Below are 16,865 nucleotides of genomic sequence, written 5' to 3' on the forward strand. Positions count from 1 at the left end.
TAGTGGCAAGTTATTTTAGCTCTCTTTGGAATCACACTGTATTTGACCTTGAACAGTGTGTTGTTTTGAAGGACGGAATGACTGACTAGATGCTAATCCTAGAATATGTACCGCGTTAATTGTTCCAGGAACTTTCACAGAAAAGCTGGTTTTATTTAAAACATACTGCTCATTACACGAGAACCATCATCCTTTTACTGGCTGAGTTCAGCCCTGGAACGTGAAGGTGAAGTGTTTCTGTTCGGACATAAAGAAAGTGAGGCATCCATTTCCTGTCTGAGGAGAACTTCGCTGTTTACCAGTCAGCTTTGTGTGCTGAATCCTCTTCCCCCTTTAATAAACCTTGGTTGTTTTTTCGTCAATCTGCTGCTGTTGTGTGGTTCTTTCTAATTTTTTTTTCCTTTGTGGAATGAACATTGGTATAGACCATCTTGATGGAAGGTGGGCAGACAACCAGGAGGAGGGTGATGAGAAGAAAAGTGACATTTGAAAACTATAATTTAATATGCCAAAATGTTTTTTCGATTTTTTTTTTTTTTTTTCTTTAGGATAAGGAAACCTGTGTGGGTACCAACAATCAAAGCTACATCTGTGACACAGGACACTGCTGTGGACAGTCTCAGTGCTGCAACTACTACTATGAACTCTGGTGTAAGTCCTTGCCCCCTGGGGCATCTGTGGCACTCCAGGGTGCTCCTGGTCACGGTCTCTGCTCATTGGGAAATGGTGGACTGGGCCATGTTTCTTACTCTCTTGGAGGAGGTGTTGCAAGTAGAAACTGTTGCTGGGTTCTAGATGCGATTCCTCTGTAGAGGACTGGTCCAGTGCCCTTTGGACACCATGGGCTAAAGACTAGAAAATATGGTCAGAGTCTTCTGAAGAGGCCATGGGTACGAGGTCTGCTGCAGGAACTCCTGCCTGGGGTTCTCTCTGACGCCACCTCCAGTGTGTCCTGAGCAGTGGTAACAATACACCCTTCCACGAGCCAGCCCAGACGCCCAGGCTTTGCCATCTTTGCGAAGAGAGGTTGCAGCAGCCAACCTGTGAATGCCAGGCGAGGCTTTGTGGAGAGCTGTAGTGTTGTTTTCTTATAACAGCCTTAAGGACTTCCAGGATTCCTCATAGAGCATCAAGGAGCTGCCTCTGTTTCTGAGGGTCCCTGTCAAAGGGATCACCTTCTCCTAGGTCCCTGCCCATGGAGCCCTCTCAGGGTGAGGGAGTCTAGAGGTTTAGCCCCTTTGTTTCTTTCCCATTTCTCAAGCTGAAGTGTCTGGAGGCTTGCTTCTCCAGTGCACCTCCCCTGTTAACTCTCAGCTAATTGCCACGTGCAGACAGTCCTCTTCTTGCCACTGGTTTGTTTGAGGCCATGAACTTGCACCTTTCAGGCTTGCCCAAGGGTGGCGACATCACCGTGATCTTCAGGGAGCGAGCCAGGTTCGAGGAGTTCACTAACACACTTTGGATTCCAATCTTCTCAAAGCTTGGATGAGACCCTACAGGATGCTGGACAATGAATCGGGAGGACAGGAGAGTCCTTAGGGCAGGGTCCCCAGGTGACCGGCACTGCACCGGTTCTCACAACTGTCTGTAGAGAGGAGAAACAGTAGACTGTTTCCCCAGATAGTTCTAAGCTCCTGTCACTCCTTCTGTTTGGAAACAAACTGGGCTGGTTTGTCAAACTATGCCTTTGCTGCCAGTGTCACCCTGTCCTTTCTCCCCTTCCTCTGTCTGATCTCCCCACTCCCTCCACATCAGTGATGTGGTCGGAAAGCTACAAGTGCTATTGTTTAGTATGGAAAGGAAATTAGATTCTTGGCTGGGCAGTCTCTCCCTCTAAATGTAAACGTATTTTGTAGCCTGTGGGAGTGGTTCCTTCAAACAGGACCTCTCCTCACCCTTATACTTCCCTTTCAAGGACTGAGGACTGGCTTGTCCTTTCTGAGGAATCCCAGGGGCGGTCAAATGCATACTTCCTTCCCAAGGAGACGACAGGGCTCAGGATGTCCCCACCATTCCTCCGTGAATATAAGCGACAGCAAAGGAGGGCCCAGAACTGTTGCTATTTTAGAAGGGGTGGGGCCAAGGGACTTAGTAGAGGACACAAAGTGCCAAGCAGGTGAACAGACTGTGTTTAAATGTTTTAAAATGTAGATAACCACAGGGTTCAAATTCTCCCTCCCACCCCTTGTTAAAACAAAAGTCGAAGCTGGGCTGCCAAAAAGCCACAGAGCTGCAGTTTGTTTTTCCGGGGCCTGGCCCAGGCAGCATCGGTTGTGGAGAGGCATGGGCTTGCTGATGGCCTCGTCTCAGACTGACAGAGCCTCCTGGGACCTTGGCGGAGCAGGCTCCGTAGCCACCAGAATTGGGTCACTGTCGTCAGGGTTGCGGGGGGTGGGCAGCGGGGACAGGGAGACCCAGATGGCAGGGAGGCAGCCTGGGAACCAGGCACCTCATCCCAAGGGCTTAAAGAAAGCCAGAGGAGGAGCTGCTAAGTGGCTGATTATCTCCAGTTATGGTCAGCGGGGGAAAGGAGGAGGCTAGAGACCAGAGTCCGGACAGGGAGAAAAGACTCGCCACTATATGAGTTGGTCCACGCTTTCTGAGTTCTGGAGGGATGGAGGTTATAAAAGCAAAACTGTCCTCATCAGTGCCCAAAAGTGACTTCTTAGTCAGGAGATGCCCAGTGAGTATTTGGCCTCCCTCAGAATTCTTTGGTTTTCTTCCTTATCGGGTTCTGGCCTCTGCCTGATGTGTGTATAGAGGGAAGTTGAGTGTTGGAATGAGCCCCTTCAATTCTTACCAAAGCTGCATTTTTGGGGTGCCTGGGTTGCTCGGTTGAACATCCGACTCTTGGTTTTGGCTCAGGTCATGATCCCAGGGTCTTGGGATCGAGCCTCGAGTTGGGCTCTGTGTTGTGTGGAGCCTGCTTAAGATTCTCCCCCTTCCCATTCTCCCTCTGCCCCTCTCACCTGCTCGTGCGCTGTCTCTCTCTCTAAAAAAAAAAAAAACAAAAAAAAACCACCACCACCAACAAAAAAAAACCCCCTGCTTTTTGGTCGTTTTGAACCCCTTTCCTTCTGATTGCCTCTAAACTTTGTCCGAAATGCAAAAAGAACGGGCTTTGGGTTATTCTTTTTGTCTCTTTCCTTTGGAAGGAAAAAAAGTCTCAGCCAGGAAATCCTTGGCTGAATTTCTGTCAGACCGAGTACCTCTTTAACCACGGTTGCCTACAGGGAAGGCCTCAGGGAAAAAAGGGAAAAATGCCATTTCCACCAACCCTTTCATCTCTACTGAGCTGAATTTTCCTGTGTGCCGAAGTGTCATGCGTGCGTGCGCGCGCACACACACACACACACACACACACGCACATACAGACCTTAGGCTTCATCAGCACCCTTTCTCCCTTTCAGTTGTAACCTAAGCCAGTAGTTATTACTGGGCCTGCATCAAATGGGAAGCGAAGGTCCTGTTTTAGCACTAAGGCTATAAGGGCTGGTCATCATCATTATTGTTACCCCATGCATTTTTATGGCACTTGTATTTTAATTCATTATTCAGTCATTTATTCATTCAGTAAACCCTTACTCCAATGGTTCTCAAAATTTGGCAAGCATCCAAATTTCCTGGAGGGCTTATTAAAACACAGAGCTCTCGGCCCTGCTCCCAGTTTTTTATTCAGTAGGTCTGAGGTGGACTTGAGAATTTGTGGTCCTAACAAACTCCTACTTGATGCTCTGACCTCTTCTGTGTTAGAAACTGTGGGGAGTCATACATAATCCTTGCTGTCAACAGGGAATCTCCTAGCAGAGAGAGGAGATAAGACACAGCCCCCCACTAGTAACACTGAGAGTGGAATGTATGTGGCAGGACCACTGTGAATGTTCAGGAGAGTTTGCTTTGGCTAGCCAAGATTCAGGCAGCCTTCGTGGAAGAGGTGGGATTTGAAGTGCACCCTAAAGGGTGGATAGGATTTAAACTCATGAAGAACATAGGGGCCCCTGGGTGGCTTAGTCGGTTAAGCATCTGACTTCAGCTCAGGTCATGATGTCTCACAGTTCATGGGTTTGAGCCCTGCATCGGGCTCTGTGCTGACAGCTCAAAGCCTAGAGGCGAAACAGCCTCTAGGAATCTGAAACAAGATTCTGTGTCTCCATCTCTCTCTCTGCCCCTCCCTCCTCACGCTCTCTCTCTCTCTCTCTCTCAAAAATAAAATAAACGTTAAAAAAAAAATTAAACACATGAACATGAAGAAGGGTACAGTGGCTTTGCAGGCAGAGGAACAGCATAGGCCAGGACACCATGGGAAAGAACATTGTACGCGTGGTGTTGTTCACCCTTCCCCTGGGCCTGTGGGGCTTGTCTGGGAAGGAGCAGGAAGTGAGCTAATGTGCACAGAGCTCTGCTACATATGAGGCACCGGTAAGGTCCTCAATCACATCGTCTCCTTTCACCCTGAGAGCAACCCTGCTAGGTACGCATATCATCCCCATGTGTCCTGACCCAGGGGCGTTAAGTAACTGTTCATTTGGATGCAGATGACTGGTAGCGTCAGTGTGCCTCACTCCAAAGCCACCCCCTTCCAGAACTATGAGCCAGACTAGAAGGTGATGGGCCCAGGTCGTGGAAGGTCCGGAATGTGCATGTTTAATTTCCACCTGAGGATGCCCTTCATGGCACAAGTAGAGCAAAGAGGAAAACCAAAGGTGAGAGAGGCCACCAACATGCTCAAGGCTAAAGATCCTGAACCTGGATCTCCCGATTCTCATCCTAGGGCTCTTTCCACTCACCAAGCTACATTGTCCAGGGAGAGGTCAGAGCTGGGAATTTCTGCTCCTGAGATAATTTGAGGGACCTTCACCCGGGTATCAGTTTTCCCTTGTCTGGGCCTTAGTTAGGGAGAGGGGAGTGTTTCTGGGCAGTGGAATCCCTCTGAGCTGACATGAAATTCTGTTTAAGACTGCCCCGCTTGTTTTCCACCTGATAAATTTTCCTTTTTAGTTATCTTAAGATGTCCATTGTTGGGCTGCTTGTAAGGAAGGCCCATGGCATTTGCCACCCTTAGCAGGGTGGAGAGTGGGAAGCTGGGGCCTTCTTCTAAGCCCTGATTGGACCCCCACTTGCCCCGATTGGACCCCTGCTCCTAGAGGTCCAGGCTTCTGGACAAAAGTAGGTTCATCAGTAGTACTTGGGCTAGCTTTCCAATGAATGTAGCCAAGAACAGAACCTAGAAGCAGACTTTGGACTTGTTCCACTGTCGCTTTTTTATGGAGTATTTTTTGGGGGGAATAAAAGAGGAATGGAAAGAAAACCCTTCCCATAGGTGGTCATACCTGTGACAAGAATAGTAGTAACAATCTAAAGAACTTATTATATGCCAAGCATGGTTCTGAGGACTCTCCATATATCAACTTGTTTATTCCTCACAGTGACCGGTAAGGTAGAAACTGTTACTCTCCCATTTTACAGGTGAGGGAAGTGAAAACAAAATTACCAAGGTCACAAAGCTAGGAAGTAGTTTTGTGAGCTGTGATTTGAATCCAGGTCACTGCCTCTTCCCTTCTATAACTGCAGTCATGCTTATAGGAAGCTTGTCCAGTCTTTCAGATGAACTTGTAAGTCTTCTGAGGTCTTCTGTTCCCTAATTCAGGCCTTTTCCACAGAGGCAGTGGCAGGAGCTCCTGCTGAGAGCTTTAAGGGGCCAGGGAGGTCACCCACCATCCTATGGCGTAGAAGGAGAGCTAATTTACAGTATCCTTTGGCTTCCTAATGAGGAATTTCCTGCCCCGTTGGGGAGTGGTGTTTTCCCAAGTTTATAGTGAACTCTGGGGCACATGACTCAGTTCCTACATTGAACTGTGATTGTTTTTCAAAACTTGTTTTCTGTTTTGCTTAGCATGACAAATGCTCCCCACCATGAGATCACAGCTTTCAAAGTTGTCATTGGGGAATGTAGTCTCTGGGTAGATGTGTGTTTGGAAAGGAGGGCATGCTTCTGTCTTTCTCTGTGTGTCTCTTTCATTAGGTTTTTCTTTTGTAAACTTTCTTCCTTGTTTGTGAAATCTAGCAAAAAGATCAAAAGTTTGTACAACTCCGGAGGGACCAGTCTGGATATTAGTGGGACATTACTTTGACTCCAGTGACTCCCAAGAGAGTCCATTTTGTGAGGGCCAGACGAGAATGCCTTTTGCCTTCCCACATTAACCCCACCATTGGGACCAGCTCATTAAGGGTCTTTTCTGGACCTGTGCTAACACACCATCTTGCCACTAGTCGCATTCTGCTTCCAAGTTAGATTTCCCTCCGGTTTGACCCACACACATAATCTTTTGTCATACTGTAGTAGAACTGAAGAGGGGTGTCTGGCTGGCTCAGTTGAAAGAGTATGCAACTCTTGATCTTGGGGTGGTGAGTTCAACCTCCATGTTGGGTGTAGAGATTACCTAAATAAATAAAAACTTAAAAAAAAGAAATGAACAAATTGGAACTCATTTTGAGACTTGTAACATAAATATAACATCACACAACTGGTACCTGGTAGGGAGACTTTTTCTACCTGTTATTCTACATGAAAAGAAGTAGGGTGGTGGAATTTCAATGGACGCATGAGTTGTCTGGTGCTGTCTTAGATATGACTAAGGCAGTTTTGCTAAGGGTGTGTGTTCTAGTTGTCTCATTTCTTCCCCCAGTCTCCTGCCCTGCCTAATTTTTCCTTTAAAAAAAAAAATCTGTTTTTCTGTTATACTCCTAGTTTGGTGGATCTCAGTCTTTTTTCTGGATGAAGGATTCCCTTAAGAATCTGATGAACATTGGGGCGCCTGGGTGACTCAGTTGGTTAAGCATCTGGCTCTTGGTTTTGGCTCAGGTCGTGATCTTGGTGGTTCGTGAGATCAAGCCCGGAGTGGGGCTCTGTGCTGACAGCGTGGGGCCTGCTTGGGATTCTCTCTCTCTCCCTCTCCCTCTTGCCCTCTCTCTCTCAAAATAAAAATACATAAGTATTTTTAAAAAAGAAAAACAAAAAACAAAACATTAAAAAATAAAATCATGTTTCTTATATAGTCTATAAAATGAGAAATACTGTCCCTGGATCATTTATATTGCAGCATAAAGGTTAAAAGTTGGTTTACCTTTTAGGTAAGAAACTACTGAAAAAAATGCCTTGGGAGGTAAAAACTAGTTGAGTTAGATGCTAATTATCTAATGAGAGAATGTACGTTAAAGGTATACCAAGAAATATAAAGGATTGTGAGACTATGCTGGGCAGGTGAGAGAAATATAGGTAATATGGATGAGTGGTTAGCCCAGAAACTCTTAGACTGGACTCTAAAATGCATTTGGAAACCAGACTCTTCAGCAGAATGCACTGTACTTTTTTGTGCCACCAACCCCCAGCCCTGAAAAGGGTCACAGATCCAGATGGCAGGGGCTGAGGATGTTACGGGACAGCATCAGGGAACCACTTCCCTCCCAGAGCTCTTCTCTGGCCTCAGCACCATTTCTGAGGGCTCTTGTGATGGTGTTTATCCAGTCCTCAGTCAACCAGCAGCAGGAGAGAAAAATATAAGTGAAATTAAGCAAAGGTCATTAGCGAGTCTGGGAAAGACCACAAGGGAGACTTCTTGACTTCAACTTATGTGTATGTTCTCTGCTTAGGAATGGGGTTTTTCAGGGCGCCTGGGTGGCTCTGTTGAGTGTCCAACTTCGGCTCAGGTCATGATCGTATGGTTTGTGAGTTTGAGCCCCACATTGGGCTCTGTGCTCATAGCTCAGAGCCTCGAGCCTGCTTTAGATTCTGTGTCTCCCTCTCTCTCTGCCCCAACCCACTCGCATTCTGTCTCTGTCTCTCTCAAAAATAAATAAACATTAAAAAAAAAATGGTAGGGGTGCCTGGGTGGCTCAGTTGGTTAAGCGTCCAACTTCAGCTCAGGTCATGATCTCATGGTTAGTGGGTTCCAGCCCCGCATCAGGCTCTGTGCTGACAGCTCAGAGCCTGGAGCCTGCTTCAGATTCTGTGTCTCCCTCTCTCTGCCCCTCCCCAGCTCATGCTCTGTCTTTCTCTGTCTCTCTCTGTCTCTAAAAAATAAATAAACGTTTAAAAAAAAAAAAAAAAGAAATGGGGTTTTTCTGTTTGCCGATGGGATAAAGGGAAAAAATCCTCAGCCCATTGTCCTCCACCTGTTCTCTGGTTGGGAGGCCTCAGGAGAAGGTTCCATTGAACACTGACATGTGCTGAAAGCAATTAGGTGTCATACATACAATGGTGTTGCCTGCCTGCCAGGGCCAGGCTGCTGTACCACTGTCCCGTTTCACTGTGGTGGCTTTGTGAGAAGATTCAGCAGGGACACCCCTGGGGGACAGAAAGAGCCATTGCCAGAAGCCACACCCTAAATGTCAGTGCGATCTTTTGGAATATTGTATTCTGGTACAAATGGGGAATAAAAGCAGGTTTATTCACATACAAGTTTGTTTGGGGGAAAGGAGGGCTTTTTTTTTTTTTTTTAAGTAAGCTCTGTATCCAGCACAGGGCTCAAACTCACAACCCTGAGATCACACAGTCTACCGAATGAGCCAGCCAGGAATCCCAGGGCTTTTTTTTAGAATTTATTTTAAGTTATTTTTATTCTTAAAAAATTTTTTTCTTAGATGTTTATTTATTTTTGAGAGAGAGAGAGACAGAGCATGAGTGGTGGAGGGGTAGAGAGAGAGGGAGACACAGAATCCGAAGCAGGGTCCAGGTTCTGAGCTGTCAGCACAGAGCCTGATGTGGGGTCTGAAACTCACAAACCATGAGATCATAACCTGAGCTGAAGTCAGACACTTAACCGACTGAACCACCCGGGCGCACCCCCCCCACCGCCCCACCTTTTTTTTCTTAATAATCTTAACTCATTCTGATAAGAGATTCATGTGAAAATACTTAAGTTCTAAACACAAATTTATCATCACAAAGCAGGTAATCAAAAATACAGGTAGCATTTGTAATAGAAAAAATTGAAATTAATCAGGTGTAGAGAACAAATGAACAGTAATCTGTTCTTAGTAACAACTCACCTTACAATTGTTCCTCAGATAAATTTTTTATTGAGAACTATATATATCCTTTTTATTTTTAAGAACTACATGTTCACCTTAGAGAAATTTGAAATGCAGATAAGCAAAAAACAGCAGATCTAATACCAGAAAATCTACTGTCCTGTCATCCAGGTCAAAGGTGGCTTCGCTTTTTTTTTTTAATGTTTATTCATTTATTATTATTATTTTTTAATTTTTTTTAACGTTTATTTATTTTTGAGACAGAGAGAGACAGAGCATGAACAGGGGAGGGTCAGAGAGAGAGGGAGACACAGAATCTGAAACAGGCTCCAGGCTCTGAGCGGTCAGCACAGAGCCCGACGTGGGGCTCGAACCCATGGACCGCGAGATCATGACCTGAGCCGAAGTCGGATGCTTAACCGACTGAGCCACCCAGGCGCCCCTATTTATTTATTTTTTGAGAGAGGGAGAGAGAGAATACCAAGCAGGCTCTGTGCTGAACATCACAGAGGGGCTCAAATTCACTAACCATGAGATCGTGACCTGAGCTGAGATCAAGGGTTGTATGCCTAACTGACTGAGCCACCCAGGTGCCCCAGGATCATATTTTATGCTGTTTTGTATTTTTCTTTTCTTTTCTTTCTTTTTTTAATGTTTACTTATTTATTTTGAGAGAGAGCACACACGCGTACAAGTGGGGGAGGAACAGAGAGAGAATGAGGGAGAGAATCCCATGCAGGCTCTGCACTGCCAGCACAGATCCTGCTGTGGGACCCAAACCCACAAACTGAGATCACGACCAGAGCTGAAATCAAGAGGCACTTAACCGACTGAGCCACCCAGGTGCCCTGGTTTTTTCACTTAATGTTAGAAACATCTCTATATGTCAAAAGTACGATTCTATGAATATTTTTAAATGATTTATGTCATTTCATTGTGTGAATACATTACCAGAAGAACTTAAAAACCTATCTAGAAATTTATTATTATTATTTTTTAAGTAATCTCTCCTCCGAATGTGAGGCTTGAATTCACGACCCAAAAGAGGTCTATGCTCCACTTACTGAACCAGCCAGGCATCTTCCCCTCTTAATTTTTTAAAGAAAGGACAGCAAAAATATAAAATTGGTCACAGACATTTTTAAGTTTAATTTACTTTGTTTCCAGGTTTATAATTTTAAGGGCAAAATTGAAATTTCTTCTAATCCTACCACTTAAAAATAAGTCACTATTTTTGTGTTTTTCTTTCCAGTCTCTTCCCCTCCGTGTGTGTGTGTGTGTGTGTGTGTGTGTGTGTGTGTGTGTATTTTTTTCTTTTTTTTTTTTTTAACAAAATTGCTCAAGGATTTTCTGCATACATTTGAAGATTGGAGAGGGGTCTTATATTGGGGTTTGCAAAGATTCTCTGAGTCTGACCCAAGAGAACACAGTGGGAAACAAGAAGAAATAATCGGCCTGGAGAAGGGGAGGCTGCTAATGGCCCTGAGTCTAATGTAATCACAGGCCAAAGGGAGGTGGGGGTGTTATTTGCAACTGTAGGGGATGGAATTGTACTGGATTATATCAAGAGCAGAGGAAGTCATTTACACTCTCTAGGGAAGAGATGGACCTGAGGCGATTAGAATTTTTCCAAGTATAACTTTAGTGACTTGTATTACACCAGTGTGCGTGGAAGAGAAAAAGCCCGTGATCTTTTTGATGATATCAAGAGAATCCTAAGAATTCTCTTATCAGGCAGCCCCTCCAAGGCCCTTTGCAGTTGCTAATCCACTGGGATTTTGAGGGGCTCTTTGCTTTAGGTGAGTAGCCTCATATAGCAGCAGGAAGTGAGGCTATGGACTGGCCATACGGTACTGAGCAGGGCTTGGAGGTGGGGGTGGGAGATGCGTAATAAGAAGGGCCGAAGCATTTGTGCCTGGGACAAAAAGAGGAGGAGTGTGCTGTCCTAAAAGGTGAGCATATTTCATGCCCACCAAACCTAACACGTAGGCCCAGTGGTGCCAGACAGGTGCCTGTCACCCTCTCCCACCCCATCTTTCACTCTGGCACAAGCACGTGTGAAAATTGAACACAGGTTCCAAATACAAATTCACTCGGTGAGGCCCGACAGTGCCAGCCTCGACCAGGTGGGCACTGTCTGGCCCCCCCCCCCCCCCCCCCCCCCCCCGCTCAGAAAGCTGCCCCTCTGGCTGCTGTTCACCCCGCTGCGTGTGCCTCTCTGCCTTCCCCCCCGCCCCCAGGGTTCTGGCTGGTGTGGACCATCATCATCATCCTGAGCTGCTGCTGTGTGTGCCACCACCGCCGAGCCAAGCATCGCCTTCAGGCCCAGCAGCGGCAGCATGAAATCAACCTGATCGCCTACCGAGAGGCCCACAATTACTCAGCGCTGCCATTTTATTTCAGTATGTACACGAAAAGCCGCCAACCCCCCCCCCCCCCCCCCCCCCCCCCCCCGCCGTCCCCAGGGAGGACACACACAGACTGTGGGCCCCAGTGGGCCCTCTTACCCAGCACAGCACAGAGTCTTGCAGCTGTGGGAATGAGGGGCACTCCCCTTCGGCACAGAGGAGCATGTGAAGCCGCTGGTCCGGTCCAAATCCACACCGGCATGTTCTGACCAGGTTTCGGATCCTTTAGCAAATTATTTTTTTAAGGCAGATGGTCAGAGGATGTATGATGTGAGTAAATCAAGGTTTAGATTCCTGTGGCCTGAAATCCTTCCATTTTGCTAACTGCCCTGTGATATGCCTGAGCCAAGGCTGCCATAAAAGAGGCAGATGGTGGCTGTGGGGGGGGGGGGGGGGGGTGGTGACACTGGGACTTCCTGAGAACCAAGAAACGTGGTGACTCACTGAAGGACACTCACGTGACTTCCCTGGGGGGGTTCTTCACACATGACCTCTCAAAAGGTCATTGGAGGCCCAGCTTGTCCAGAGCCATTCTACAGTGTGTTCTATAAAAGAAAGTGGCCACAGGTGTGGAATTACACATCCGGAAGCATTAAGTGCTTAGCACAGTGCCCGGCATATAGTAAGTGCTCAGTAAATGCTAGCAGTTATTGTTATAACCAGACCATCTGTGCCTTGAGACATTCAGCACATTCGAAAGATAATAAGCCTTGGTTGGCAGGACCCTCACCCTTCGCTGGTAACCCACCCGCTCCTGATCTGAGTCAGGATGAGGCTTGGTTTGTCTCTCTAGACCACCTCTAGCCACACTAGATTGAGGGACAACACAGATTTCTACCCTCCCAGAAAAAAGGACCCTTTACATCTGGAAAGGTTGTGGGGCGGGGAGGGGGGAAAAAAACGTTGTCAGGAAGTCTTAAATTAGGGCCCCTGACCCTGAGGCCTTATGGGACATAGATGGAGGACACAGTCTGAGCAAGAAACATGAGACTTGGGGGCATGTGGAAACAGATCCGTTCCTGGCAGGAACGATCTCTTGGCCATCCACCACACTTGCCTAACCTCTGCCTTAACTGCAGACAGGCAGAAGTCTTGCCTATGAAGCAGCTTTAGGGGCTCTCAGATTTCAAGAAGCTAGATTAGGTCACTCCCAGTCTGTCCCTCCTCCTCTGCACAGTTGTCCCATCCCCCTGCCCTGCCCACAAGCAGGAGCTGTAGCTGTCACTTCGCGGGTATGGGGGGTGGGGATGGGGAAGAGGCATATGTTTAGTGCAAGCTTTGCAGTCTGTCCTACAACAATTGCCAGTGCGGTAATTTCTCCTCCCTGCCTCCCCATTTTAGGGTTTTTGCCAAACTATTTACTACCTCCTTATGAGGAAGTGGTGAACCGACCTCCGACTCCTCCCCCACCGTACAGTGCCTTCCAGCTACAGCAGCAGCAGCAGCTGCCTGCGCAGTGTGGCCCCACAGGCGGCAGCCCCCCGGGCGCCGATCCCACCAGGGGCCCCCAGGGGGCGCAGAGCAGCCCCTTGTCGGGGCCCAGCAGAAGCAGCACGAGACCCCCAAGCATCGCTGACCCTGAGCCCTCCGACGTGCCAGCCAGCACAGCAGCCACCAAAGCCCCTGGGATGGAGCCCAGTGGCTCTGTGGCCGGCCTGGGAGAGCTGGACCCTGGGGCCTTCCTGGACAAAGATTCCGACTGTAAGGAGGAGCTGCTGAGAGATCACAGCTCCGAGCAAGGCAACGCCCTCCCCGATAGCAAAGACAAGACTCCTGGCCGACATCGCCGCTTCACGGGTGACTCGGGCATCGAGGTGTGTGTGTGCAACCGGGGCCACCATGACGACGACCTCAAAGAGTTCAACACGCTCATTGATGACGCTCTGGATGGGCCCCTGGACTTCTGTGACAGCTGCCATGTGCGGCCCCCTGGCGACGAGGAGGAAGGGCTCTGCCAGCCCTCCGAGGAGCAGGCCCGAGAGCCCGGGCACCCGCACCTGCCACGGCCGCCCGCGTGCCTGCTGCTGAACACCATCAATGAGCAGGACTCCCCAAACTCGCAGAGCAGCAGCTCCCCCAGCTAGAGCAGGCCCTGTCTGTGGCCTGAGAACTTGGCACAGCAACCAGGGTAGGGGGGAGCACCATGACAGAAGCATTAAGTGACTTTCAGAAAAAGTGGTACAGCCACTTCTGTTCTTTGCCCCCCGCCCCTTGCTCCTGCATTTTCCTACGTCTCCAGCTACAGCTGGGGGTGTGGATGCCTCTCTGCCCACAGGAGCACAGCGTTGTGGAGGGCTGAGAGGTTGGTTCGTTCTGTGACTCATTCCTCATATCCCACCCTGTCCCCCCTTTTCTCTTTTCAAGTCATATCTCAGTACCTGCTTGGGTCAGAGAGATGTGTGTTTCAGAAGCCCCAAGGAGGGGGCTGAGACTGTGCCCTGAGGTGACTTTGGTGGTGGAGTGGATTTATGCTCTGGTGTTCATTTAAGAGAACTTTGCTGTGTCTCAGCCTGGGAGAGGTGGCAGGTCTCAGTCCTGGGTGAATAAGGAAGGCCGCAGAGGCCCAGGGATTGTCACCCCTTGCTGCCAATGTCTGCAGAGCCAGAACTGGGCTCGTCCTGGGGGAAGAGGAGAGCTGATAGGCAGTTGTGTGGTAGGTTGGTGGGGGGCTTGCTGCTCTCAGATTCCAGGTGATCAGGTCAATGTACCACTGGGCATCCTTGAGGGGCCCTTCCCAGCAGGTTTTGGCTGGCCACAGGACTGGTTCAGTGTGGAACATCACATCACCTTCTTTTTGGTTTCTCTTTAAACAACAACAGAGCTGAAAACAAGAACTTTATCAGTGGGGGCAGGCCAGAAAAGGGAAGTCTGTGGCTCTATCCCAAGTTGACCTTTCAAGAGCCTGGCTGCCTTTGAGCCAGGAGGAGATGCTTCCTGGGCAGGCTTGGGGCTATCTTGAACTTCTGTGGAACCGTAGGAGGCCCTAAGCCGTGGCAGTGGATCTGGGTGCAACTCTCCGCATCTCTGTCCTTTGCTCTGTGCCTACGGGTGACCAGGGTCCTCCCCCACCCAAACACATAGTCTGCAGGCCTTCATGTCTCGCTGTTCTCTATGAACAAATGAGGAGGCTGTGGGTCCTCAGAAAGAGTGGTCCCATAGCCTGGCTTTTACACAGTATTTTCTCTTGATTCTGAATACGTTCTTCTGGGGTTTTTTTTGTTTTTATTTTTTTTAAACTGACCACTCGGAAAAAAAAAATGCCTTGGTTATCTGTGGTTTTCATGCCCTTTCCCAGTCCTTCCCCAGCCCCCTTTTTGAGTGGGGTAACTATTTTTGTAGCCTATGTAAAGAGCCTAAGTGGCCCCGGTAGGAGGGTGAAGGCAGTGGTCCAGAAGGCCTGCAGGATCCTTATTACTGTAGTTGAGCTTTGATAGGAATAACCTGAATGGAGAAAGCAAACAGCTAAAACTAACATTCCCTGTCCAGTGCTGTTCATATGAAGAGTTTGGTTCTTTCCCCCTCTCTTGAACGATGATATTCACATTAGGCATTGACGTTGCAGTAAGAAAGGAAATATATATATATATATATATATATATATTGTACATATATATATATATATATATATATATATATTTGTACAAAAATAGACAAATCCAAGGCTGTGAGGTGAACGAGTGTCTGCGTTTGGAGTCCACAAAACCAAAATCCATGTTGAACAAAGTGAAGTCTGTGTACAATGACTTTTTGGATAACCTTTGTGTGTCTGTCCATTGTGTGTGAGCCCCCAGCCCTGTTTTCCTGTGAATATACTTTGAATGGCAGCCATTGTGCTCACGTCGACCACACGTTCGGAGCAGAAATGGCGCTCTCAAGGTAATTTATTTTACACATTTACTGTTTACTGAACAAACGTCTGACTGTGTACTCGGGTGTATCCAGCAGCATTGTCAATGGCAGGCCTCCCCCCACCCCCCCAGCCCCGCGTCTGCCAGAGACAACTGTGCTCGAAGTAGAGGCTTTCCTCCTCTACCCATCACTGCAATTTGCACATCGCTCCGTGGACACTCGGAGGCCTGTGTTCTGTTCCCTGTAAATGGAAACGTGCTCTGAACCTGTCTGCCCCCCTTGGCGCCTCCTGGCCCTAGGTGTCAGCCCCCAGGGGGTGTTCAAAACCACTCGGCACAGAAGGCGAAGGCGGAACTTCAGACAGAAGCTTGATTGGATCTTCAGTGACAAGCTTGGACTAGCTGTGGCCCAGACGTCAGCCCTGTGCCCGGAATTGCCAGGAGAGTTTGGGAGACACCGCAGAGCCAAAGGGCTTACCTCTCTCTGCCGAGGTCCAGTGTCGTGCAAGCAAGCCCGTGTGTGGCAGGAGTGGGTGGGAGTGTGTCAGCAGCCCTCAGATGCCTTTCCTTCCACCGTTGTTGTTGTTGTTGTTGTTGTTGTTTTTTAAATAAAATCCCAAACAACTCACTGAAGGATTCACCAGAATGAATCCTTCTTTAGTTAACTGATCAAATGGATGAAGCCTGGCCCTCTCAAGTTTCCTTCCCCAGTTGGGAGTGGGGAACTGGCCTGCGTGTTAACTGTTGGGGTCACTGCAGCGTCCTGCCCTAAAGGCATGAGAAGAAGAAAATGGAGCTGCCGGAGCCGGGCTTGATTCCAGGGGTCACAGTCCGGCCCCTGCCAAGGGGGGGGCTCCCCTGCCAGGAGAGAGGTGGAAATAGGGAGCTGAAGGACTAGTCAGGGGGCCAGGGAGATTTGACTGAATCTGGTTTTCCAGGTGAACAAGAAGGAAGGGGTTGGTCTGGTCGAGGGTTTGGTGCTACAGTCAGAAGATTTGCAAATGCTAACACATTCCTGTGTGAGGCACATCACCATTTGTCAGTTCTTGTGAATATGTGTATTTTAAGCAATAAGATTCAGCTGGTCAGACTTTTCTGGGCAGTCTCGGTGACGCATTTCCTGTGCTGTGATTGTTCTGAAGACAGAGTGGCTCTAACCACTGTGAGAAGCCCAAATAAAATCGATCCCAAAAACGCGACTGTTCTTTTTTTCTTGCAGCACTTTGGGTTTTTGTTGTTGTTGTTGTTCCCCTTCCTCATACTTCAAGGCTCATCCTGCGAGATTCCTAGCTGCATTTTTCCCTGGTCCACACAGGGACCGAGAGAAGTCACGGAGCGGTTGAGGACAGGCCCCTGGCCCGAGCAGAGACCACGGGACCAAGGGCAGGCTGGGTAATGCTTCTGCTGAGGCCACACTTTGTCCTAAGGAGTTTTCCCTAAACCCTCTCTCTGCCAAGGGTATATTTCTGATGTTTGGAATACTTTGTAAAGTTCCACAAGCAGGTTAGAATCAGACACAAAAAAAAGCAGAAACAAGTTTTCTCACATACTCGGAAGCTGAAATGACATTTGAAAGAGA

At 48.2% G+C, this 16,865-nt stretch overlaps 1 protein-coding gene across 3 annotated transcripts in view; it reads left to right on the plus strand.

Moving 5' to 3' along the window:
• Positions 1-16,481, plus strand: part of WBP1L (WW domain binding protein 1 like) — a 60,065-nt gene extending 43,584 nt beyond the window's left edge. For all 3 annotated transcript variants that reach the window (XM_019459284.2, XM_019459285.2, XM_019459287.2), the window contains exons 2-4: positions 549-651; positions 11,271-11,432; positions 12,780-16,481. In XM_019459284.2, coding sequence (XP_019314829.1) covers positions 549-651; positions 11,271-11,432; positions 12,780-13,522 — 1,008 coding nt within the window. In that variant the 3' untranslated portion in view covers positions 13,523-16,481. The remainder of the gene's footprint in view (positions 1-548; positions 652-11,270; positions 11,433-12,779) is intronic.
• The last annotated feature ends 384 nt before the right edge of the window (positions 16,482-16,865 follow it).

Source organism: Panthera pardus, unplaced genomic scaffold (genome assembly GCF_024362965.1).
Source record: "Panthera pardus isolate Hobbes unplaced genomic scaffold, ASM2436296v1 HiC_scaffold_22, whole genome shotgun sequence".
In the NCBI taxonomy this organism is placed as follows: Eukaryota; Metazoa; Chordata; class Mammalia; order Carnivora; family Felidae; genus Panthera; species Panthera pardus.